Source organism: Alternaria arbusti (assembly GCF_024043155.1).
Source record: "Alternaria arbusti strain BMP 1465 chromosome Unknown scaffold_3, whole genome shotgun sequence".
Classification (NCBI taxonomy): domain Eukaryota; kingdom Fungi; phylum Ascomycota; class Dothideomycetes; order Pleosporales; family Pleosporaceae; genus Alternaria; species Alternaria arbusti.
The window spans coordinates 136,887-159,827 of record NW_026249943.1 but is presented as its reverse complement, the minus strand read 5'-3'; the positions used below and the strand labels follow the sequence as shown (position 1 = coordinate 159,827).

The following is a 22,941-nucleotide window of genomic DNA, read 5'->3' as shown; positions in this document are numbered from 1 at the left end:
CCTGGTCCTCCATTACATCAGCGCAGAGCTGGAAAGTACGGCTCTATGGCCCACCTTGACACAGACTCTACAACTTCAGAGGAGGAGGAAGACGACGAGGAAGCCTTCATATTCAAAATTCTCTACAGCTGTTCGAGAATAAGCAGCTTCGAAAAAACGCCACAGAAATTCGTGCCTATCGATGCAATCGACAGGGTGTTTGCCTACGGGGCTCAGGGAATGAACGTCTCCCCTGATCCACGCCAACGAGTTTTAAAGCTACTCGGTAAAGATTCCAATGCGGAAGAGGAGGGATCGTTGCTGGATTTCATCGTAACCCGGGCTAAGAAACTGTTTATCATATGCATACGGACCCATCAGTTCAAGATTCATACCAAGATGACGATGTTCATGGAACAGAACTTTGATGATGGCCAATTACCGATCAAGAGCGTCAGGTCGACCAAGCCCGCAGATACCCCGGATGACCATCCCTTCTCCATCATGAACAAAGCGTATGCCAAAGGAAAACGTAGACGTTTGTGGAAGATGATGGACATTGACGACTTCTTGGACTATCAGTGGATGTTCCTGGCGCCCATTATCTCGACGACCGCACTGCTACAAGATTTCGGGCAGCGCACGATGCCATTCATCTCCAGTGAAACACCACCTTCCTTCCGGGGTACCTTCAGCATAGTGACTAGATACGAAGTGCATCATGCCCACATCGATAATGCGCACGAGGTATTTGTTGCAAACATACTTCACCAATCGCGAATCGCTAATGACTATAGTAGACACCACCTTCTAGTCGCATAATCGCAGTCAAAGAATTTAAGAAGAGCCAAGAAGACACCACAAGTCAGTGGGAAAATGAAGTCAGAGTCCTTGAGAAGATAAGGTTTTTTCGCCACGACCATATAGTTCGCTTTATCACGGCTTTTCGACGTGGCGAAGGACAAAATCTGGATCATTACATCTGCTTCGAGTGGGCTAGTGGCGGCAATCTTGCTGACTTTTGGGAGGCAGACCCACAACCGAGATTGTCAGCACCTCTGCTTCAGGCCATCATCATACAACTTCACGGTCTTGCACAAGCTTTGGAAACAATTCACTACTTCAAGGGTTCAGATGGCATGAGCTCTGGAGAGTCGCTCATACATGGTGATATCAAACCGAGAAATATCCTGTGGTTCAAAGGCAACGGAGAGATAGGTACCCTGAAGCTCGCTGATTGGGGCGAGGCAAAGGCGTACGGTTCTGATGCAGATCGTAAGGCAAACACGGCAACACGTAACAATACGACAGGAAAGTTTGGCACTCGTCGGTACGAGCCACCGGAGGTGGAGACCGGTATGTCCATCCAGGATTCTGGCACGACAAAGACTGGTCGTTCACGACTATACGACACCTGGTCTTTCGGATGCTTCACCCTCGAATTCATCATCTGGATTCTTCACGGAACAGAGGGGCTCAAATTGTTTCGTATCGACAATGTGGGAGACTATAGCTTGTCGGACTCATTCTATGAGATCAACCAAAAGAGGCTGGCTAAGGTGCATGGCGTTGTGAGCCACTGGATGGATCACCTTGAAAGAGATGCCATTTGTCAGAGCGGAGCCTCTGCACTCGGTGATCTTCTGGACATCGTCCGGAATGGGCTTCTCGTTGTTGCCCTTCCCGAAGGCGGTGGGAGTATTCAAAGCCAGGTCACAACGTATCCGCGATTCAAACTTCTGGACCTTGAGCAGGCCAAGAGAACAGACACTGAGCCAGTGATGGATGAATCGTCCATAGTTGGACATGCACCAGACGCTGAGGACGGACCGCTGATCCACATCACCATTGCTTCAAAGGATGAGGAAACGGCTGATGGGGCCAAGTACAGTACTGTACTTCGGAGAAAGCAGCGGAAAGACTCCGCCTTATCAGCAGTCGATCTAGAGCGTTTCCGCGCCGTTGAGCTCGTCGAGAATCTGGGTCGCATAGCCCGAAGGGAACAATCTGACAGTTACTGGTACCAGGACCTCCCACGCTGCCCCATACCCCCAAAGTTTAGGGACAGAATCTCCCAGATATCGAGTAAGATACCACCCGGAATGAGAGGGAACTATGACTTGCCGTATCTTGACCCAGAGGACTGGCAGCTACGTTCAGACAACGACTTCGCTGCGGAAATGTTCGAACGACTCACCAATGCTGGCGTATTAGGCCCATCATCCCCGATCAAAGTCACCGAACACCTGTGCAAGAAATGTCAAGAATTCCGGCGAGACCTTTGGAGCCCATTCTTCACTATCATCTATGAAACAAACGTACTTCACCAGAATTCAGTGTCGCATAGCTGTGATCTGTGTGCTCTATTATGGCAGGTCTGTCAGGATTACGCTAGCTCAGCACACTCTAGCGTCAGCTTTGAGCGACGGGATTCCACGTTGAGGATGAGTAACGGACGACTTCCGGTTCTGTCGCTGTTTCGTGATCACGGTAAGTGGGTGTTACTGCACGGATTAGACATAGCTGACACAGTATTACTAGACGCCCAAAGTGTTGTTAACGATATTCAGACAGGTTTCAGTGAGCTGTCAGACGCTGGAAGCGCCCTTCATCTAGAGATCTTACGTTGCTGGCTTGACCACTGCGACCACAAACATTGGAAGGACCCCAAATGCAAACCTTCGAGGTTCAAGAAATCTGCAGCAGGCTCTATCATCAAGCTTCCAACTCGTCTGATTGACGTCGGTACCGCTGATAATAGCTGCGTGAGACTGCAAGATATGAAAGACTTTGATGGTGATTGGATTGCCTTGTCTTACCAATGGGGGACGCCACCTTACTTCTCAACAACGCGGCATAACATGCGCGATATGTATGCTGGTGTAGAGGTTGACACGCTACCACAAACCTTTAGAGACGCGATTAAGATAACACGAGCATTAGGGCGACGATACCTCTGGATCGACTCTATCTGCATCATACAAGGCCCGGACGGTGATTTTGAAAGCGAAGCACGGACTATGGAAGACGTGTACAACGGCGCGTACTGTGTGTTGGCTGCTTGTTGTGCTAAGGACCAGAGTTCAGGTTTCTTGTTGCCTCGAATGGCTCGACTTCAAGTGACGCTGGATCCACAGCATGATAATTACGGTGCCATTTACGTGTGCCAGAGAATTGAGAACTTCGACCAGCATGTTCTTCACGGTGATCTCGCGAAGCGCGGCTGGGTTCTTCAAGAGCACGCACTTGCCCGCCGAACAATCTTCTTCACTGAGTATCAAACATACTGGGAGTGCGGTCACGGTGTACGTTGTGAGACGATGGCGACTTTAGCCAAGTGAGTTGCCCGAAATCTGTTCACCCCTCATACATGCAACTGACATCGATGATAGCGATCATGCTTCTCTGCTCGGGGACCCTGACTTTCCTAAGCGTTTGGAACCCGCCGAACATGGCGAATTCGTCGTACGACTCCAGGAACTACTGAGGCAATACTCGCGGCTGGGCTTGTCGAAAGACCATGATCGTTCCACAGCAATCTCTGGTCTTCAGCAACGCCTTATGCGAGTGATGAACCTACAAGGCGGATATGGAACATTCGATAGTAGTGTCAACCCAGGTCTGCTTCGGCGCAGTCTTCTCTGGCATCGGTCCTTGGAAGTGAGCAGCCTAGCCACGATCACGTACCCAAAGCATTACGAAGTACCCTCCTGGTCTTGGATGTCGTGCTCTGGACCCATAGACTACTTTCCATTGACATTTTACGGCTTCGATTGGCAAGATCTGAACCTGACTTGGTCGGACACAAAGGTTGCAGATGGAAAGACGCGTCTCGGCGCTACAGTGCAGAATCTGGATCTGACTGCAGCTAACCCCTTCGAAGCAGACATCATCTTCGACATTCCTGCCAAGGTAGACGAGCAGAAGATTATGGCAGTGGTTCTGGGCGTGGAGAAGGGCGAGGCCGCACCAGAAGACAAGACACACTATATCCTAGTCGTGACTTCGAAAGAAGCCTGGGGTCACTCGTTATACGGGCGGGTCGGCGCGGGTCACGTCCCTGGAAGATGCTTAGTGGGACAGCCTGATGATTGTTTGCTCATCTAATGACTGGATGTTTGTGGTATTCATAGCTACTCTTTCCATCAGTACATCTCATTCAAATCCAGACCGCGTCTACATCTCAGAGGCTTTGCTGATGTATCAAATGATACTGCCGTCGCGTAAGGGGTGATTGTATCAGTAGAATAGTAGATGACGTGTTCAAAAGTGAGATTTGGAGAGAAGCCAAGAAACCCCCATGAAAGGGGCTAGCTCAAGGACTGTATAGCATCTTTTGGTACATATGTGGATGAGCCAATGACAGGTATCTGGAATGCAGGGCCACTTGAGCGATGCGTCTTTCACAACTCTGCGGTGATCAAAATTTGAAAAGCGCTTCGTCGTCGAAGCAAGACTTCACAGGATCACGCTTCGCTTTCGGTCGGCGGAGCCAGGATGCGCGAGGAGGCAGCGCAAGGTGGCGGTGCAATGCGGTCCTACGCGCGGCACGTCCTTGGAAGCATTCAGCAACGGGGCGAACCTTTGAGAATTGAGCCACAGTCAGCAACTTCTGCCAAACTCACGCGCATGACTATTTTGCATAGTGCGATATACAATCAAGGTTCTGCGTACCCGGTGGAAATGCACACATACCTACAAACCTTGGAAGCGATCGATATCTCGGCCAGAGCCAGAACGCACCCATCAGGGTCATATTCGCGCTGTTAGAGCTGAGCCATGAGAACTCATAGATACTGTACGAGTGATGTTTTTTGCATTCATCGCTTTGCTGTCGCAATGCAATGTAGGTCATGATGAGTGCGGGTCGCCTCAGCCTGCCCCCGGCACCTAGTTCGGTCAAATAAGTGTGGCCAACTGGCTCGTCGGACGCGGGATGTATGAACCTCATGGCTCACCGATTGACACGCATATGGGTAGGACGATTGACTCGGTGTGACATGGAATGCATGTGGCGTTCGGCCTACGCATGATCGATAAACCCCTGTCCAGCCGCCTGGTGCCCGTGTAAGGCTAAAAATCTCCCAAACCGGGATCATTCATAGCGACGGCCTTACGACAAAGATGTCCAAGATGTGGAAAGGTAGGCATTACTACAATATTTTGTGGTTCTGACTATGGACAAAGCCGACGTGCGTAAAAAGCTTAAGGTCGGAGTATGTGGCTATCTTGACATGAGGATGCGTATGGCTGAATAGCCTAGAACTGGTTCTCCGACATGATGAATGTAGCAACGAAGGATACACTGCCTCTTTCGCTCACACTGCGGCTAGAGCCGCTAGGTCCTCGTTGGTGCTGGTCATTGGAACTTTCGAGGTCCTCAGCCTGGTAGTAATGATGATTGGCCGCGTGAACATCCTTAGCCGGCCTGACTAGTCGGCCGATACAATTGTAGTGCGCAGGCTTTCTTGTAAATGAGCATACGCTGATATCCAGGGATCCTTTTGCGTGCTAGTAGGCGCACATGGGGGTGCGTCAGGGAGGGCATCCAGTGCAGTCCGAGCGCCAGTGAAGTGAAGGTCACATCCTTCTTCGAAGGCTTTCGAGCATGTTTTCTGACACACCTTCCGCAAAACGTAAAGATAGAGCCACAAGCCTACACTGTGCCCAGTCGTCATTGGCAGTAGTCGATCTCCAAATTCCACGATACCTGATTCCACACACCCATATTTTTCCATCGCTGGAATTCATCCGCAGTAATGCCTACTATGTCCAGCGAATCCATCATCGCAATCGTTACTCTTCTAGCAACATGCCCCCCCTCTTTGCTCCTTCTCTGGCATCTACTCAGGCGCAAGGACCTCGAAGCCCGTCGTGTATCGAATGGTTCGTGATCATAGTCGACCATGAGGCATGTTCGTCGCTAACTTCGTGCCAGACGTGGAACTCAGCTCACGCTCTGCTATCAACCGTCAGATCGTGAAGCAGGTCAAGGATGCCATCATCCGACCTCTTGTTGCGCATACGGTCCGAAGATGAGTACCGCACCCTCGGCAGGCGTGAGCCTTGACATTAGCGTAAGTTATGTCTTCCCCAAGTTGCGCCCTTGCACGGCAGCACGGTAAACTAACACGCGTTGCAGAACGCGACCCAGGCGCATAGTGAAATCGAGTGCTTCAAAGTATCTCTTATTGTAGACAAAGTAGATAGAATGACATTGCGTCGAAATTCCCAAAGCTCAGACTGTGCGAAGCGTATCCGTGACTGTTTGTCGCGCAATCATGTAGGGGCTGCATCACCTGCATCCCGACCACTTCCGCACCTAGAAACTCCAGCGAACAACACCACGGCGATAAAAGTGGGAAGACAGTCCCGTGTTGGTGATTAGCCTGAGCTAAACGGAGCTGTAGTATGAGTTCGAGGCATACCCTATTTATGCTTTGTTGTTGATTGCGCCAGAATGCCACTCGGGGGCTCCGTTTGCATTTTTACTAGTGGTTGGAGCGAGGAACTTGGCACAAAAAACGGGCAGCATGTCAACATTGAAACACAGCGCAGACGTCCATCGATGACATCAAAACTCAATATGCCTGAATCATCAGCGAATCGTTCCATGTGAATATTGATTGCAATGTTATCGTGTTGTCTTTGTGACGCAATGGTATGCGATGTAGGTGAGGAGTAGTGCGGGCTACCACCTTATACTTCAGCGAGCCATGCATTTGTCGGGAGAGTCGGGCGGGTCGACACGTGACGTCTTCCTCACGCGCCAAGAGCCATCAGTTGCACGTGACACATGCGGGACACTGGCGCCAAGGCCTGGGACCAACATCGGTAGCGATGGACAGCGCGCGCATTAAAGAAGCTAGCAATTGTAACGACCCCATATATCCTTCCTGAAGAAAAAGACATGCTTCATGAGCATGTGGAAATGATCCCGCCACGCCATAGTTGATTGTACCTAGGTAAGTTCGTGTACCTAGGTATCTACGCCAAAAGACCACACCCCAACCTCACAAAGACATTCTTTCACCTAACACTCCACCACTTCTTCTCTCCACCGCCGTCGCCCCTTCCCCGTGTGCTATCGTCACTCCCCTCACTCCCCTCACTCCCCTCACTACCCTCCTCCACATCCTCACCAACAACAACCAACTCATCACTAATACCAAACTCATCACCTCCAACACATATCCACCTCTCCTGCACCCCAACCTTCCGCCCATTTCCATGCCAAAACGGCTTCTCTTTCCTCTTCTCCCCCTTGCCTTCTCCTTCAGTCCCGTTGATGCTGTCCACGTCTTCGGTGCCGCTGCTCGGACGAATCCAAGGCCCAGTCACACCAAACATCTCGGCTGCTTGACGGATGCCTTCGTCACGGTAGCCATACCATTCCCGTCCCTCTTCTATGATCGTGCACGTGGGATGTCGCGGCTCTGTTGATCGACTTGTTGCTGTGCTTCCCCCTGATACCTTCGAAATCCTGCGTTGCCGCTGTTCCAAGACAAACTCAGGTAGGGGTGTGGCGAAGATGGAGATGTCGTTTTGGGGTTTGCAGACTACATCCCCACTCCCCCCTCCACACGCCTCCTTACGCGGTAGGCAGGAGACCACCGCCATACCCTCCCATGAAGATATGTTCGATGGATGTTTTTGGTCGCCAAATACAAAGTCGAACATATCATCTTCAGATGACTCCTCCGCAAGAGGGAGGTTGGCGTAGATGGAGGCGCTGCGGCCGCGCCAGCAGTGGGATGTTGCTGTTGAGCCCATGGGTACGTTGGAGTGGGTGGTGGTGGGAATGTGTGCGTGTGTGGTGGTGGTTTTGTATAGTCCAGGGGTTCTGGATGGGTGGGTAGATGGGGGTTTTTGTGTGAATGTAGATGTGAAAGTAGATGTGTTTTGGGATGGATGATGTGAACTTGTGCATTCTTCCCTCTAGTTTTATATGAATCTGAAATTGATGAAAAGTTATCGTTTGAAGCATACCATGGTTCTGCGACGAAAGAGGGTGGATACAAAGTAATAACAAGACCACTCACGGTTATTCCAAACATCACCCACACAAAGAAGATACTCCCCGTTCCATCAAGTCAGCGTCCTTGCAATCCTCATTTTCAACTTCGTACGACAGTTCACCCTACCCGCGCCCCACACAACCAACAACAACAAGACACATGCAGTTAAAAAAAATAGTATTCCACTTTCACATCCCACTCTTCTTCCCATCCACCTCTTACTAGATCCCACTAAAGAAGACTGATATCTCGCTTTTGACTTTTCCCCCGATGGAAACCAAGTTGCATGCGTGCAACCAATCAAGAATATGCTAAGCTAACAAGAAAAACGCCGGTACCGACCCGACCCAAGAATATACACAACGAATGAAGTTACACAGGAATCAAACAAACTCTGACAAAGGGGAACAAGTCTTAACGACCTGATCGCTCCTTAGTTTGCTTTCTGCGGTCCTTGATAGTTTCTGCGATTACGTTAGCACCAGTCACCACGCCACGAAGTTCGATATCACTTACTCTCGTCGTAAATCATAAACTCGTGCAGCGCACTTCCGGCCGGCACCATAGGTAGCACGGGCACTTTCTGGTCAGTAACAACCTCCAGCAGAGCCGGGCCATCGCTCTCCAACAGCCACTTGAGGCTGTCCTCGAGCTCCTCAGGCTTGATGCAGCGCTTAGCCTGTACACCCATAGCATCACCGAGCTTAACGAAATCGGCATTGCGCTGGTGGGTATGCGCGAAGCGATCGGTGTAGAAGAGGGTTTGCCATTGTGTGACCATGCCCTGCTCCTCGTTGTTGAGAATGATGATCTTGACGCCAATGTTGAACTCGGCGGCGGTGGAGAGTTCAGTGAGCGTCATGCTGAAGGAGGAGTCGCCGTCGATGTCGATAACGGTGCATTCTGGGCGCGCAACCTTGGCGCCGATGGCGGCGGGGAGACCGTAGCCCATGGTTCCTAGACCGCCGGATGTGATCATGGTGCGTGGGTATCGCCAGCGGTAGTGCTGGGCGCACCACATTTGATGTTGGCCGACACCGGTGGTGAGAATGGTCTCCTCCTTGCGGTGGGCTGTGAGATCGGACAGCTTCTCCATGACGGTCTGAGGCTTGATGAGGCCGTTCTCGCCCTCCTTCTCGTAGGCCCATGGGAAACGCTCCTTCCAGGCGGCGATCTGTCCGAGCCACTCCGGTCTTTCGGGAACCTCGTTGACGAGAGGCAGAAGCTGCTTCAGGTTGGTGCCGAGGTCACCCTCGACGGCCTCGGTCGCCTGCACGACCTTGTTGATGTTCTTGGGCATGATCTCGAAGTGGATGATACCACCACGACCCTCAGCCGCTGCTGCCTTCGCCGCAGGTGCAAACTTGGAGATGGCACCAGTGATACGGTCATCGAAGCGAGCACCGAGAGCGAGAATCAAATCGGCTTCCTGCATGGCCATGTTGGCGTAGGCCGAGCCGTGCATACCGAGCATGTGGAGGGACTTGGGCTCAAGCTCGTCGTATCCTCCCAGACCTTGCAGAGTGGTGGTTACGGGAATGTTGACCTTGTCGGAGAGCTCCTTCAAGAGCTGGGGTCCGTTCTCTGTCTGGAGGATACCCTGTCCAGCGTAGATGACGGGCTTCTTCGCCATGTTGATCAAGTCGGCAGAGCGGCGGATAGAGTGGTCCAGCTGCTGCTTGCTGAGCTCGCGCGCGGCGATGGTCGCAGCGCTGACGGTGGTAGGGAGAGTGCTGCTCATGGGAATAGCTCTTTGGAGAACACTGGCAGTAACATCCTTGGGCAAGTCAACAAGCACAGGTCCCGGTCGTCCGCTTGTCGCAATCTCGAAAGCCTCGTTGATTCTCCGCGGGAGTTCCGCAACGTTCTTGACGAGGACATTCCACTTTGTGCAGGGCCTTGTAATGCCGACCATGTCAGCTTCCTGGAAAGCATCGGAGCCAATTGCGCTGGTAACGACCTGACCGCAGAAGACAACTAGGGGTGTTCCGTCCATCAGCGCATCCTGCATGGGTGTGACGACGTTGGTGGCACCTGGACCAGAGGTAACGAGCACAACACCGGGCTTTCCACTCGCGCGGGCGTAACCCTCTGCCATGTGGCCGGCGCCCTGTTCATGTCGTGGGAGAATGAAGTCGAAGTGTTTTGACTGGTAGATCGCATCGAAGACGGGGAGAATCGCACCACCGGGGTAGCCGACTGGAAGGTGTTAGTACTCAGTACTTGAAGTTTGGTGCATGCAGTTCATGTAAGCATGTAAGATGTGTCATACAGATGTGCTTGACGCCCTGGCGGAGCATCATCTCGTGGAAGATCTCTCCACCGGTCATGCCAACAAACGAGTGGTCCATTGCAGGCGAGCGGTACGGCTTCAGCGGCTGGACATCCTTGTGGTCCTCACGGTTGAAGGCGGGCGACGGTCTTGAGCGCGGTTGTGTTTGTGGGGCCGCCGCCTGGGTGCTCTGCGGTCGCTTCGCATCTTCCTGGGTGATTTTACTCGAGACGGCCTGCACGGGTCTGCGGAAAGGTGAGACGGCGAGTCGCTGTGTGGAGGTGGAAAAGTTGCGGTTGCCCTTGAGAGCATTTACAGCTCGTGTGCGTGACTGCTGCATGGCGATTATGACGTCCACTCAGGACGGTGTATTATTAACGCACAGAGGGGAGATTCAGCAAAAGCAAGAGCGACGTGGGAGAGAGAGTGGGAGGAAAGTGGAAGCTGACGGACGGTTTTGAGTCAATTGGCCGTTCGCCTTTGAGTCTTCGTCGGGCCCAGGTTCGTGGCGCATATGAAAAGTTAGTGGAGTCGTTTGGCCCCGGTGGCAGGGGTCTTGATTGGGCGATCCCCGCAATTCGAGAGAGTGCTGCCGAACATCGGAGCGCTGTGACAGCCGTCTTAGTCGGTGGGAACACCATAGACACGATGCAAGTTCCCCCTGGACGAGGCCATGGCCGCGCTGCCTCGGGCGACGAGCGACGACGAAGTGCGTTGACTGCTCTTCACGTGCAATTTGGGGTGACTAATCGAGAGAACAGCCGCCCTGACGCGCCGTACAACCAAGGGTCCACTCGACGCCGACGACATCGTTATAGACGAGTATGCGCCCAGTTATTCAGCCGGCAGATAATACGGATACAAGACACGCGCTTACACGATGATGCAGCCCTCTTGCTGAGAGTACCGCCACCCTGCCTGCGCGCGTTCGGTCGCCAGCACGGCCTCAAGCTTCCCCGCAGCCGTCGTATGAGGGCCCAACACGCGGCATCGACGACATCCCCCATAAGGACTTCAGCTTCCTCCAGGATCCGCAGGCATATCACGTCCTACCAATCACCAATGTCCCGCCTCCGTTCCTTAATGCGCCGCATGCCCCGCCGATATCCTCGCCGATAGACACGCTTCTCCTATCAGGCCACTACCGTCTCGCCGCCATCGCCGCAGCGCGCAATCTCATTTCCGCTGCTGCAGGCGACCACGATACCCTACTACACCTCATCCACGTACGCCTAGCATGTCTCTGCCTGCTGCAAGAACACGCGCTGGCTGCGCAAGAGTCGAAAGTCCTAGGTGACCTGAACAGCGCCTTCTACCGCCACCCCCTCACGAACGCCCATCTCGTACCATGGGATCTACGCCTCCTCGTCGTACGACTGGCAGCCCTCGGATACGGTGAATGGCGCAAGGGCATAATGGGATACTACGAACTCGCACGCGAATGCAGAGAGAGTATCCTTAAGGCGGGTTCAGACGAGGATAAAGCGATTTGGAGATCGCGGCTACGAGACTGCGGTATTCGTGTTGCGAATGTACTGGTGGAGATGGGGGATTTCGAGGGCGCGGGGAGACATCTAGCAACACTCGCTGCGGACGGCGATCAGACCAGGGAGATCTCACTAATGGAGACACTCGTCTGGCTGAGAGTCGGAGACATGGCATCGGCGCGTCGTTGTCTTGCCCGCGCATCCTCTGCCTCAGCTGACGCCCTCGTAGACGGCACACTGAACGCGCTCATCCAGCTCGCCGACTCAGATTACGCTGCCGCTGCCGAATCTTTCCAAGCCCTCTACGAAGAGTTCCCGGAAGATGCAATGGTAGCGCAGAATCTGGCTGTGTGTTTGCTTTACATAGGTCGGATATCGGATGCTAGGGATATACTCAGTCAGCTGGTCGACGATAGTTCGCCGTTCCACTCGCTCGTGTTGAACTTGAGCACGGTGTATGAGTTGTGTACGGAGAGGAATAGGGAGAAGAAACTTGGGCTGGCAGAGAGGTTGGCTGGGCGGAGGGATGGTGGTGGAGTGGGTTGGGAGCGTAGTAATGCTGAATTCAAGCTGTAGAAGTAGGAAATTCAAGAGGATGGCAGAGAAGTTGTGAATAAATCGGGGTATCTTGAGTGTGTCTGTGTCTTCCCATCAACTAACCGGTCGCCTCAAGGCTAGAACATCAGATAACTTGACATTGCCCTTGCCACCCCACCCCGCAGCTCCTTGAGCTACCTCCGGTCGAACGCGAACATACCAGCCCCAAGCGCGCTTATCCAGGTCCTCTTTACTTAGCACTTTTGCCCATGACCCATACAGGAGTTCCAGTGCGCCCAGCAAAAGCCCTAGATTCCGCTCTTTCTCCGCTGCAATGGTAGCAGCTGTTCTCTTTCCCTTCGGCTTTGGTGGCGGTGCTCCCTCAACCTTGATGTCAACATCCCCATCTTCCTGCTTGACTAACTCCGCAGCGGGTGTCTCAAAAGCTCTCATTAGGTACGCCCTCGTGCTCTGCGCAGCGTAAATAGGAAGGTTAGTCGAGCCAACCTTGGAGTTCTGTGCCTTCTTCAACGCTTCAAGGTCCACACCCCATAGCGCAGGTTCCCTTGCCTCCTCCCCATTTTCATCACCTCCCTCGGACTTCACAGTCTTCTGCGCTCCCTCATCTTCCCACTCGTAACCCCACCTCTTCATCACCCGCACCTCCCTCGTCATAATCCGTACCAGCGGCTGTCCCTCGCCCCAGCCTTCTTCTTCGGCTGGCTTCCCCTTCTCTAGACCGATATTCACGGCCTTTGTCTTACTATTCATAGATGTGACGGCTTGGGCTAGGCTCAGGCGACTTGATATAGGTTGGCTTGGCATCGTGAATTTGAGTAGCGTCACTGCGAAAGCGAGGACGAGTGGTGCGCGATTGGTATAGACAACAAATGAGCCAAGTATGTCCTCATCTAACACAGGTTCTGGCAGCGCGAGCGAAGCCTCGAGATCCGCGCCATTCAGAGGTTGGCCATAGGTTGCTTTAGCTTTCTTTGACGCAGGCGCAGGTGTAGCAGAGGTAGCGTCCGCGATGCGCTTTTTAGACTGTCGTTTGGCGGCATTGAGGACTGAACGCGCGACTTTCTCGTCGGCGAAGATGGTTTTGAGGGTTTCGTGGGAGGATTTGGATATATCGGATGGACTGCGCGGTTGTCAGTAGAGCAGCGACGCGGTGGTACGCTGTCACGTGCTTACGTGATGAGGTTCGCTGCTTGGAGGTCTTTGATTTTGGACAAAGCTTGCGCGAGAGGGACTTTAGCGTCTTGCGATAGGAAGCGCAGGAGCGATTGAACGTCTTGTGCCGAGGTCATGGTGAGTCGTCTGGTTTCCGTGGTACTGTGGCCGTGGCATGACGTTGTTGGAGATTCCCGGGGCCGTGGGGAAGCCCTGGGCCTGACGCTAGTCTGGACCCTCACGCGCAAGCTTAACTTTCTGGTTGGCACTGCGCGCAACCTCACCACCACCTCATGCCGCAATCACCTCATGAGATATTTCAACACGACGAATAACTGATCACACGCCACCATGGCTTTCAAATTCTCCCTAGGCGCCGCGAAAGCCAACAAGGCGCAATTGAACGCCAAAGCGAAGGAGGAAGAGGAAGCAAAGGCCCGCGAGGAGAAGAATGCGCTCGACAAGGTCATGGCCGATTTCGAGGCGGAGCATGAAGCCGAGAAGAGTATACTGGGCGAGGTTGAGCAGCAGGAAGAGGAAGATGTTTTTGTACCCACGGGAAGCAAGAGACATTTCACAGGCAGGCAGCGGACGATGAAGAGCGGCCCCGGCACCCTCGAAACCGAACCTCTCGATGGCTATAACAGACCTGGCGCTCCTCCAGGACGCCTCGCACCACAAATACAGTCACGATTCGGAGGGACGGTGCCTACAGGCCCAGCCGCACTCGATGGCCCGAAGCAGACCGAGAACTTCTACACCACCGTCGTAGCGAAAGCCTCGAACCTCCCGCCTGAAATAGACTCGCGACGCGTCGAAGAGCTATTCGCCGACTTCCCCTCACTCAAGATCGCGCGGGTCGACAGGATACCACAAGGATCGAGGGTGGAGGGCAGGCCTTCAGCGACGATGAACATCACCTTTGACAAGGATGCCAACGCGCGAGACCTCGATGCTGCGATGAACAAACTCAACGATAAGAAGTATCTAGGCAAGGGCTACTATCTACATCTGGACAGATATCTTGGCAGTCGCACAGCAGACACAACACAACAGACAAAGGCATTTGGCGCACGGTGGCAGGCACCCGAGCTACCCAAAGGTTTTGCGCCGCCGCCAGATCTTTGTGGAGGCGGAGGTGGTAGAGGGCCGCGCGAGAACGCTGAAGACCTCATCGTCACTGCGAACCAGCCTCCTGATCTCGCGACACTCAGATTGGTACATCAGACTATCGAGGGCGTCATTCTTGGTGGTGTAGAGTTCGAAGCAGCTTTGATGAACGAGCCGCAAGTACAAGAAGAGGAACGTTTCGCGTGGCTATACGACCAGAAGCACCCCGTCAACCGGTATTACCGTTGGCGTCTCCACCAAATCGTCACCAACAGCACCGATTCCGAAATCTTTGCCGGGCAGGGCGCCTGGAAAGGCCCCGTCGATCCACTCCGCCACGAGTTCGTCGACCACGTGGGAGCTTTCGAATCAGACGACGAGAGTCTGGATAGCGATGACGAGGAGGAGAAGGAGAAGCCGATATTCAAGCCCCTACCAGTCGGCGACAACTATCCCGGCCGTGTGGACAATGGACACGGCATCATGAATCCCAGATCACGAGCGATGCTCCTGTGGATGATCAACGCAATCCCACCCGGCAGCATCGTCTACGACGACCTCGCCGCCATCTCCACCTTTGCCGTCGAACACGCCGCCCAGGGCATGGACGAAGTAACCAGCATCCTCGTCTCCAACATCATCAACCCCTTCCAGCTCACCGACGCCAACACACGAAATCGTGCAGGCGACGCGGCAGGTAAAGACGACATCCGGCGCCCGGACCTCCGCCAAGTAACCCTAAACGCGCTCCGCATCGTCTCCGACGTCCTGCTCGTCACGGCAAAAGAATCAGGCGTCTCCTACAAATACCGACTAGCCATTGGAACCGAGCTTGTTGAACGCAAAGTCTTTGAACACCTAGAGCAGTTGCCTGCGAGGCTGGAGATGGGGCGTATGACCGAAAGGACGTATAGGGAGGATGTTAATGCGATTTTGGCGGTGTGGACGGGGGATCATTTGTTTGATGAGAAGACGTTGAAGGAGTTGGATGATAAGTTTAATCGGAGGGAGAGGGAGAGGGAGGAGGTGGAGGTGCAAAGACGGGCGGCGGAGAAGAGGAGGAGGAAGGGGGTGGTTGTTAGGAAAGCTTCTAATACTGAGGCGAAGGAGGAGGGTGAGCAAGACGAGCAGGGCATGGATATTGATGAGGATGCGAAGGATGGGGCGAGATCGCCTTCTCCTACTGCGAGTCAGATGGGGGAGCCTGAGCCTGAGCGACTTGTTGCTGAAGCGGAGGCTGAGGCTATTGTTAAGGAGGACGTCGTCGCCCCGGAGGTTGTAGTGCCAGCAGATCCGCCAAAGGTCGTTGAGATCCCTAGAGAGACGGCTGTTGCGAGGGCGAGGCGGTTGAGACCGAAGGCTGAGGATATGTTTGCTTTGGATGAAGAGGATTAGGAGTCTGATCCATCTTTGTGGTCGTTGAGGACTGAGACCGCAAATCAGACACTATCTTTGTGCTGATCGAAAAGGCCTAGAGAAGTATGTATGAAGGGTGGGTGGGGGAGGCGGAGAGAAGGTGGTGGCATCTCATCACAAAGATGCCGCCCATCATCTCGAGTTGCCCAACTGAACCCGAAAGCAGAGGATATGTTCGCGTCGGCCGACTAACGAACTGTATGATACCCTAGATAGAGAGAAGTGGAGACATCGGCGAGTAAAGAGCGGTGATGAACTATGCAGAACCCGACCGCTGTCTTTGAAAATCTCATATAGCTCTGGGTTGGCCCCACAACGTCCTGGCTTTGAGATGTCTGGATAACGCGTGATGATGATTGTTGAGTAGTTCGCACACATGGAGTCTGAACATACTGTAGGTCTGCCAGGGCTCCCTTCAACTTGAAAGGCACGAACAGGCAGGCGCCATGCCACTAGTCATGACCCCACGTTCGATCGACGACAGGCACGCCCCTGATTCGATCCCCTGCCCAAACGCATGGTCGCAGCATATCCTTTGACGTGATATTGACAGTTACATGCGTGAAAGATGGCGGCTCTTTGAAGTTCGCAGGAAACAATCAGGTGCACGCGTGATTGGCTCGTGACTTGGGTGCTCGACTTGTGGACCCCAACATCGTGGAGCGCCCGCTACGGAAGCTCTCCGCCTAAACCAACAACACAGACCTTCAGAGTCGCTACCTCACACCGCCTCCTAGCCCATCTTCGCCTACTTACTCGCGCAGCTGCCCCTCCGGCGGCCGCTCTATCGCAGGGATATTTTCTCCCTCCCAACTCTGCCAAGACTACTGTGTTAGGGCTCTTCCGCTGCCATCTCCGCAGCTTCGCAGCCGTCCTCACCACGCCTAATCCAAAATGCCGACCTTTCTAGGCCTCGCCGTCAGCATCCATGCCGACAGCAACCCGCTCCCAGAATATTCGATACAGAAGCAATCTAAACATCACCGTATCACCTCGTACATCCCTGTCCCACCCGCAAAGATACCGCCGGGCGCTACCAAGCCTGAGCAGTCTTCTTTCGCGATATCGATTACTCTGCTCACCCCAGGTCTTCACGTGCCCTACTCGACGCCCAAGCCAACTGACGATGACCCCAACCCGAAAGCGAAGATTGTCGGGGGCCTCCCAGGTCAAACCGGAGAGCGGGGCAAGTACGGTCCCACGATAGCCCCGTACAAGCCCTTGACCACCTCGCCGAACGAGACAATCGCTGCATACATATACTTTGACGGCCGGGCAAAGGAGGAAGTAGCGACCCTGCTGCGACGCGGCGAAGAGACGTGGGTCAACTCACGGTGGGTCAGCGTGCCAGAGTCAGAAGGCGGGGGTCTCGCAGAGCGCGAGTTCCTCTTCCGCGAGGTCGGTCTCGAGAGATGGCTGAACGGTCTGGATCTCGAGGGCAAGGACAAGGACGTGGCCGCCAAGATCGAGCGGAGAAAGCAGCGCCTGGAAAAGAAGCGGGCAAAGCGGAGAGAGGCCATGGACAGCAGCGACGAGGACAAGAAGACCTCCAGCAACGGTGTACTGCGCTACAGCGAAAGCAAGGACGCGCCTGTCGAGACGCTTTCCGGCAACGACGAGTTCTTCACCACCGACTCCGATTCGGACGACGAGCCCCCCATGCCCGAGGCAGCCGGACAAATCAAGGTCGCCCTGTTCCGTGTTCTGGCGTCTGGAGAGATCAAGCGCGGCGAGTACTCACCCCAGTTCGACGCACACGATGACGACGAGCAAAACGGAGGAGGAGAGGGCGAAGACGTTGACCACACAACGAGTTTCGCAAAGCCTAAGACGCTGGACCCCAAGTCTATCAGCACTCAGACTGTGACTGGAATAGATCCCCCGGATAAGCCCTACGCCGTCTTTACCTTTTTGTACCGCGGAGAGCGTAAGTTTACAGCAAGGGATACCAGATTTTCACTAACCAATGACAGGTCAACTGCGGAAGATGGGTATTCTGAACACCAAGGAGACGCCCAAGATCACCTCGCCACAGACCAAGCGGAAATCTGGCGCGCTCGACTTTGGCAGCCTGAAGCCTTTGAACGCGGCCGCTGGAACAAAGAACTTTGGAGGTTACCGAGAGACTTCGCCCAAGTCTAAGAAGAAGACGGAGGACGCCATGGACAGCGACGCCGACGACGAGGACGATGTCAAGGTGGAGGATGCGGACGATGATAAGGAGGTTCTCGACAAGGGCTTGCTGTCGCCTGAGGATGCTCACAGGCAAGGCGAACTTGCAGAGGGCGTGCGCAAGATCAAGGTATGTGTATTGTTGTCGCTCGAAATTCGTCTACTGACACATCACAGCTGAAGCGTCAACATTCCGCAGAACCTCTCGGCCGCCCCGCAGGACCCTCCCACTCCGACTCGACAGGATCTCCTCTTTCCGGTACGCCAGCGCCAGAAAACGCGTCGACAGGAGAGGCGTCATCCTCAGCCGCCGCAAACACCTCCGGAGAGCCCAGTACAAACTCGATCGCTTCACCCTACAAGAAGCAGCGCGCTTCATTACCCGGTTTCGACGACAACGTGCGCAAGAGCCTAGGCCAAGCCCTCATGGACGCCCACAACCAAGGCCGAGCCAACTCAGACGGAAACATCCCCACCATCGAAACCAAGATGGAAGAGGATGAGGAGTTGTGACACAAGAACATCCGTTTCCAACGCGCATTCGAATGAGGTAGTTTCTCATCGTGTAGCAAATCACACATTTTGTTTGCATTATAACGGTCTACCACGAGTCGAATTCCAACACCACGATGTCACCCAAAACCTTAATACCACGCGGACACCACAGTTGGGCATTACCTTTCAGGCGCAAAAATTGGCAAACGGAATCCCGCGAAAATCAAGGGTTTGGAGAGGGCTTTGGATAACAACTTGGCTCGGTGCCTTTTTTGGCTCTGGTTGGTTTGGTGGATTCTGTACATGATCATGTTTCGTATGTTTCTTTTTGCGGTGGGGCTTCGGCACGGCAACGGCAAGATGAGTCGGTGGTATGGATGTGGATGGGGTATGACGGTTTGGTGGACAAGATGCGGACTTTAGTGTATTTCGTCTCTGGCGGGTTGGTGGTTGGAGGTTGGATTGTCGACTGACATGGAATGAACTGCAATGAGACGTATGATACAATAGATGGTATTCGCTGATGTGACGAGTGTGCGGGTGGACAATAACCTTGGAAGAGAGTGTGATGTTTGGATGTTGCAAATGATTGATGGACTTGTCATCGGCTATTCAATATCTGAATTTACTAAGCAACGCCATGTAAATTACGTCTAGCTTCATGGTCGACGCTTGTCCTGCCCTGGCGATCTATCTTCAGGGATCTCCTCTACATAGACATATCGCACGAGCGATATTTCATGCCGTCCAAGTCTTCGTGGCCAAGCACACAAATCGAGCAAGGAACCAACATGTGGCACCAATCGGTTCTGACTGATCACCTCTCCTCCTTCTCCAATCTTCTGGCTCTTTTCTGTCATCTTCAACCCGTAGCCTTGGCCGTCCACCAGATTTGCATCTCTCTCTAGCAATACGCTCGACCAGCCTGCGTCTTGCGCGCCGAACACGTCTTTGCGAAGGTCGTCGCCTACGTAAATCTTCTCAAACTCCTCCGCTCTGATGTCTTCGCCACTGGTCACCGAAGCGGCCTCTAGCTTGTGGTCGAGTATCTCCTCCGCCGCAGCAAAGATCCGTCGATCTGGTTTCTCGACTCCGACGTCGTAAGATAGGACCGTGAAATCGATGTCATACTCCCCATCTTTGGGATTGGAGGGTTTCATATTATGGTAACGCGAGGGACCTACGTTGATACCGAAAGACGATAATATCCCCGGGACGCGGTTATCTGAATTCGTTATGACGCCTACTATGGTTTTGTCCCAGGGCCAGAGTCCATGAGAAGTGCCGTAACGTACCCGGTGGCTTTTCATGTGCCGTATCATGCGGAAGAAGGGGAGGACGTCGGGGTACATGGTGTAGCCCTTACGTGATGAGTAGGTGTGGAGTAGCTCTGGGACAAGGTACTTGGGGAAAGTTTGGTTCGGATACAGGAAAGGTGTGAATGTTTCCTTTATCACTTTGGCCCACCATTTTTCTGCGCCCATGCCTGTTGCTCGGCCATAGTTTGAGTGTTTTGATGACAGGTTTTTGAATGCGGATTTGAAGGATGAGGATACTTGGGTGGCGGGTTCGGGCGTGTTTATGGCGATGCCGTGCTTGAGGGCGGCTTCGGCGTAAGTTATTGGGATGGGTTTCGTGGGTGTGAAGAGGGTGCCGAAGGCGTCGAGGCAGAGGAAGAGGTTTTTCCTCTGGGGTGTGGGTGACATGGTGAGAGGGTATCCGTTGTATCGACCGGCATTACCCTACAAATCCGACAGCACCGATCCAATATCCTTCTAATTGGCGCGGGAATGTCGATTTCGTATAACATCGACGTGTAAGGCCACCCAAACTCGGCCATGTCGTTGCGGAAGGAGATGGTCCAAAGAGGCTAGTCCAGGGTCCGCCGACAGCCCCGAGCTACTTGCGGACACGATCACCTCCGCGAATCCTCAACTCCCCAACGTCAACCCTCACCTGCAGTCGCTCATTCACCCAATTCCGCAGACACACGACTCACACACGCAATTGCAAAGATGGCGAACACCAACAAGTACTCGGTGCTCCTCCCCACCTACAACGAGCGCCGCAACCTGCCCATAATAACATGGCTGCTGGCCAAGACGTTCGAGGAGAAGTACGTCGCAACACCCACCCTGCACCACATCCCCAATGCTGACACTTTATGACTAGCAAACTCGACTGGGAACTCATCATCATCGACGACGGCTCCCCCGACGGCACCCAAGAAATCGCCGCCCAGCTCCAAAAAGCCTACACCCCATCCCGCATCCAAATCCGCGCGCGCGCCGGTAAACTCGGCCTCGGAACCGCCTACGTCCACGGCCTGCAATTCGCAACCGGAAACTTCGTCATCATCATGGACGCGGATTTCAGCCACCACCCCAAGTTCATCGCGCCCATGATCGCTTTGCAAAAGACCAAGAACTACGACATCGTTACCGGAACGCGGTACGCGGGCGACGGCGGCGTGTTCGGCTGGGATCTCAAGCGCAAGTTTGTGTCGAGGGGGGCGAATCTCTTTGCGGATACGGTGCTCAGGCCCGGTGTGAGTGATCTTACGGGCAGCTTTAGGTTGTATAAGAAGGAGGTGTTGCAGAAGGTTATTAGGCAGACGGAGAGTAAGGGGTATACGTTTCAGATGGAGATGATGGTGAGGGCCAAGGCTATGGGGTGCACGGTTGCTGAGGTGCCTATCTCGTTCGTTGACAGGCTGTACGGAGAGAGTAAGCTTGGTGGCGACGAGATCGTGGAGTACGCGAAGGGCGTGCTGGCGCTGTGGATGAAGGTTTAGATGGCTTGGGTAGGAGAGTGGTGGGATGTTGATGGCCGGACTGGATGACTGGCTTTGATGATATCTCGGGCAGGTAAGGAGATGGTATATTTGATCTTTCTCCGCCTTGTCTGATTAGTATGTTTAACTCTTAATCTTCTCACCGGCGTCTTCGCGCACGTGCTGCTGCTAGTTGCGACTGCCACTACCTGTTTCGTACGCCAAGCGGCGCTAGAGTCCGTTGCTCTTGCCAGAGCTGCCTTCACTTTCGCCCTCGTCCTCACTTGGAACTTGACAGTCTCCCAATCGCTGAATCGCTACGTCGCAGTTTCAATCTCCCCCCGAGATTGCGCACCTCATACTAAAGCGAAACGGTCTCTTACCACAGCTCCGGAGTACACTATCACCTTGTGCAAGGAAAGCACCAAACAGGTTTGCAGCCTACATTAAGCTGAAAACGTGCAAAGTACGCGAACTAACTTTAACGCAAGCTCTACCGCCTTCGGCGTCTTCCCAGTGTGAAGTGCTACCACGATGTCGACGCAGGATGACTCCAAACCATTTCGCTTCATGGACCTCCCGTCAGAGTTGCGCCTCATGATCTACGAGCGTCTTCCCCGTCAGATCAAGCATACCGAGGTTCGCTACGTAGGCGCAGCAGCGTGGCCCCGTCAGGACGAGAGCGTGGATTCAACAGTCATCTTGATCACACGTCACCTCCCAGTGGCTATCTTGAGAACAAGCCGTCAAATCCATGACGAGGCGTTTGATATCGTCACAGCTCTGGTTCAAACCTTTGTGACAGAGTCGCACCCGCGGGCCATAGGCCGTGAGGACAATGGGGGAGCGCTGAGAGTACTTGAGTTCCTGATCGTGACTGAGCGTAAAGCGCTTTTGGTGAGTCGAATCTCACATTACCATTCTTTGAATCTCGAATCTGACGCAACCGTAGACCGGTCAGCCTTACCATGTGAGCGACATCATTCAGCGACACCCAGACCTTGTCTCCCATCCTTGGGATACCAGACGACCGCGCGACATTGCAGTTCTCCTTGGCCAGACTACACTAGCAAAAACGCCAGATACCAGGATTTGGGTTGCCAAAATTGCTACAGTACATTTCGAGAAGCAGGAGAACGTGATGGACAGGCTGCGTGCGCAGCATTCCTTGAACATCGCCCCTGGCCCCCATAGAACTCCTCCGAGCGTATTAGAGTTTTTTCGACGGGAATATGAGTCTGGTCTCGGCGTTCTCGTTCGTGGAACCTTCAAGGGTATCCTCGCATACGCTCCCAACGAAGAGTACAAAGTCACAGCAAACAACGTCCCTATCAAACTCAACGTGGACAAGTTCGATTTGGATGGGACCTTGACCCTGGAGACTTGTATGAGCCGGGATGACTGGATTGGGAATTGGGTGCCTTCTTCGTGAGGAGTACCCATATGCCATTCCAGGGAGGGATTGAATGCCCGTTCATAGAGAATGATGGAAGTAAAAAACCCAAGAGT

General features: G+C 53.7%; 10 protein-coding genes across 10 annotated transcripts; 7 read left to right on the top strand and 3 right to left on the bottom strand.

Annotated features, from left to right (window-relative positions):
• Nucleotides 1–45: 45 nt before the first annotated feature.
• Nucleotides 46–2,520, top strand: J4E86_002667 (uncharacterized protein; the record flags this gene model as incomplete). The annotated part of the gene is made up of 3 exons (XM_051443225.1): nt 46–678; nt 780–2,297; nt 2,512–2,520. The coding sequence occupies 3 exons, from the start codon at nt 46–48 to the stop codon at nt 2,518–2,520; spliced, it is 2,160 nt and encodes a 719-aa protein (XP_051304720.1).
• Nucleotides 2,521–3,171: 651 nt separating this feature from the next.
• J4E86_002666 (uncharacterized protein) lies at nt 3,172–4,086 on the top strand (the record flags this gene model as incomplete). The annotated part of the gene is made up of 2 exons (XM_051443224.1): nt 3,172–3,284; nt 3,372–4,086. 2 exons carry the CDS (start codon nt 3,172–3,174, stop codon nt 4,084–4,086), a joined length of 828 nt encoding a protein of 275 aa, XP_051304719.1.
• Nucleotides 4,087–8,411: 4,325 nt separating this feature from the next.
• ILV2_1 (Acetolactate synthase, mitochondrial) lies at nt 8,412–10,609 on the bottom strand (the record flags this gene model as incomplete). Its single annotated transcript, XM_051443223.1, has 3 exons — nt 8,412–8,461; nt 8,514–10,196; nt 10,270–10,609. The coding sequence occupies 3 exons, from the start codon at nt 10,607–10,609 to the stop codon at nt 8,412–8,414; spliced, it is 2,073 nt and encodes a 690-aa protein (XP_051304718.1).
• Nucleotides 10,610–10,917: 308 nt separating this feature from the next.
• J4E86_002664 (uncharacterized protein) lies at nt 10,918–12,332 on the top strand (the record flags this gene model as incomplete). Its single annotated transcript, XM_051443222.1, has 3 exons — nt 10,918–10,978; nt 11,031–11,091; nt 11,159–12,332. 3 exons carry the CDS (start codon nt 10,918–10,920, stop codon nt 12,330–12,332), a joined length of 1,296 nt encoding a protein of 431 aa, XP_051304717.1.
• A 75-nt stretch (nt 12,333–12,407) lies between these two features.
• On the bottom strand, nt 12,408–13,603 carry J4E86_002663 (uncharacterized protein; the record flags this gene model as incomplete). The annotated part of the gene is made up of 2 exons (XM_051443221.1): nt 12,408–13,434; nt 13,488–13,603. The coding sequence occupies 2 exons, from the start codon at nt 13,601–13,603 to the stop codon at nt 12,408–12,410; spliced, it is 1,143 nt and encodes a 380-aa protein (XP_051304716.1).
• A 214-nt stretch (nt 13,604–13,817) lies between these two features.
• On the top strand, nt 13,818–15,971 carry J4E86_002662 (uncharacterized protein; the record flags this gene model as incomplete). Its single annotated transcript, XM_051443220.1, has 1 exon — nt 13,818–15,971. The coding sequence occupies one exon, from the start codon at nt 13,818–13,820 to the stop codon at nt 15,969–15,971; it is 2,154 nt and encodes a 717-aa protein (XP_051304715.1).
• A 915-nt stretch (nt 15,972–16,886) lies between these two features.
• Nucleotides 16,887–18,677, top strand: J4E86_002661 (uncharacterized protein; the record flags this gene model as incomplete). The annotated part of the gene is made up of 3 exons (XM_051443219.1): nt 16,887–17,919; nt 17,966–18,294; nt 18,342–18,677. The coding sequence occupies 3 exons, from the start codon at nt 16,887–16,889 to the stop codon at nt 18,675–18,677; spliced, it is 1,698 nt and encodes a 565-aa protein (XP_051304714.1).
• Nucleotides 18,678–19,318: 641 nt separating this feature from the next.
• On the bottom strand, nt 19,319–20,365 carry J4E86_002660 (uncharacterized protein; the record flags this gene model as incomplete). Its single annotated transcript, XM_051443218.1, has 1 exon — nt 19,319–20,365. One exon carries the CDS (start codon nt 20,363–20,365, stop codon nt 19,319–19,321), a length of 1,047 nt encoding a protein of 348 aa, XP_051304713.1.
• A 309-nt stretch (nt 20,366–20,674) lies between these two features.
• On the top strand, nt 20,675–21,453 carry DPM1 (dolichol-P-mannose synthesis; the record flags this gene model as incomplete). Its single annotated transcript, XM_051443217.1, has 2 exons — nt 20,675–20,775; nt 20,832–21,453. The coding sequence occupies 2 exons, from the start codon at nt 20,675–20,677 to the stop codon at nt 21,451–21,453; spliced, it is 723 nt and encodes a 240-aa protein (XP_051304712.1).
• A 549-nt stretch (nt 21,454–22,002) lies between these two features.
• Nucleotides 22,003–22,898, top strand: J4E86_002658 (uncharacterized protein; the record flags this gene model as incomplete). Its single annotated transcript, XM_051443216.1, has 3 exons — nt 22,003–22,329; nt 22,385–22,817; nt 22,888–22,898. 3 exons carry the CDS (start codon nt 22,003–22,005, stop codon nt 22,896–22,898), a joined length of 771 nt encoding a protein of 256 aa, XP_051304711.1.
• Nucleotides 22,899–22,941: the final 43 nt, after the last annotated feature.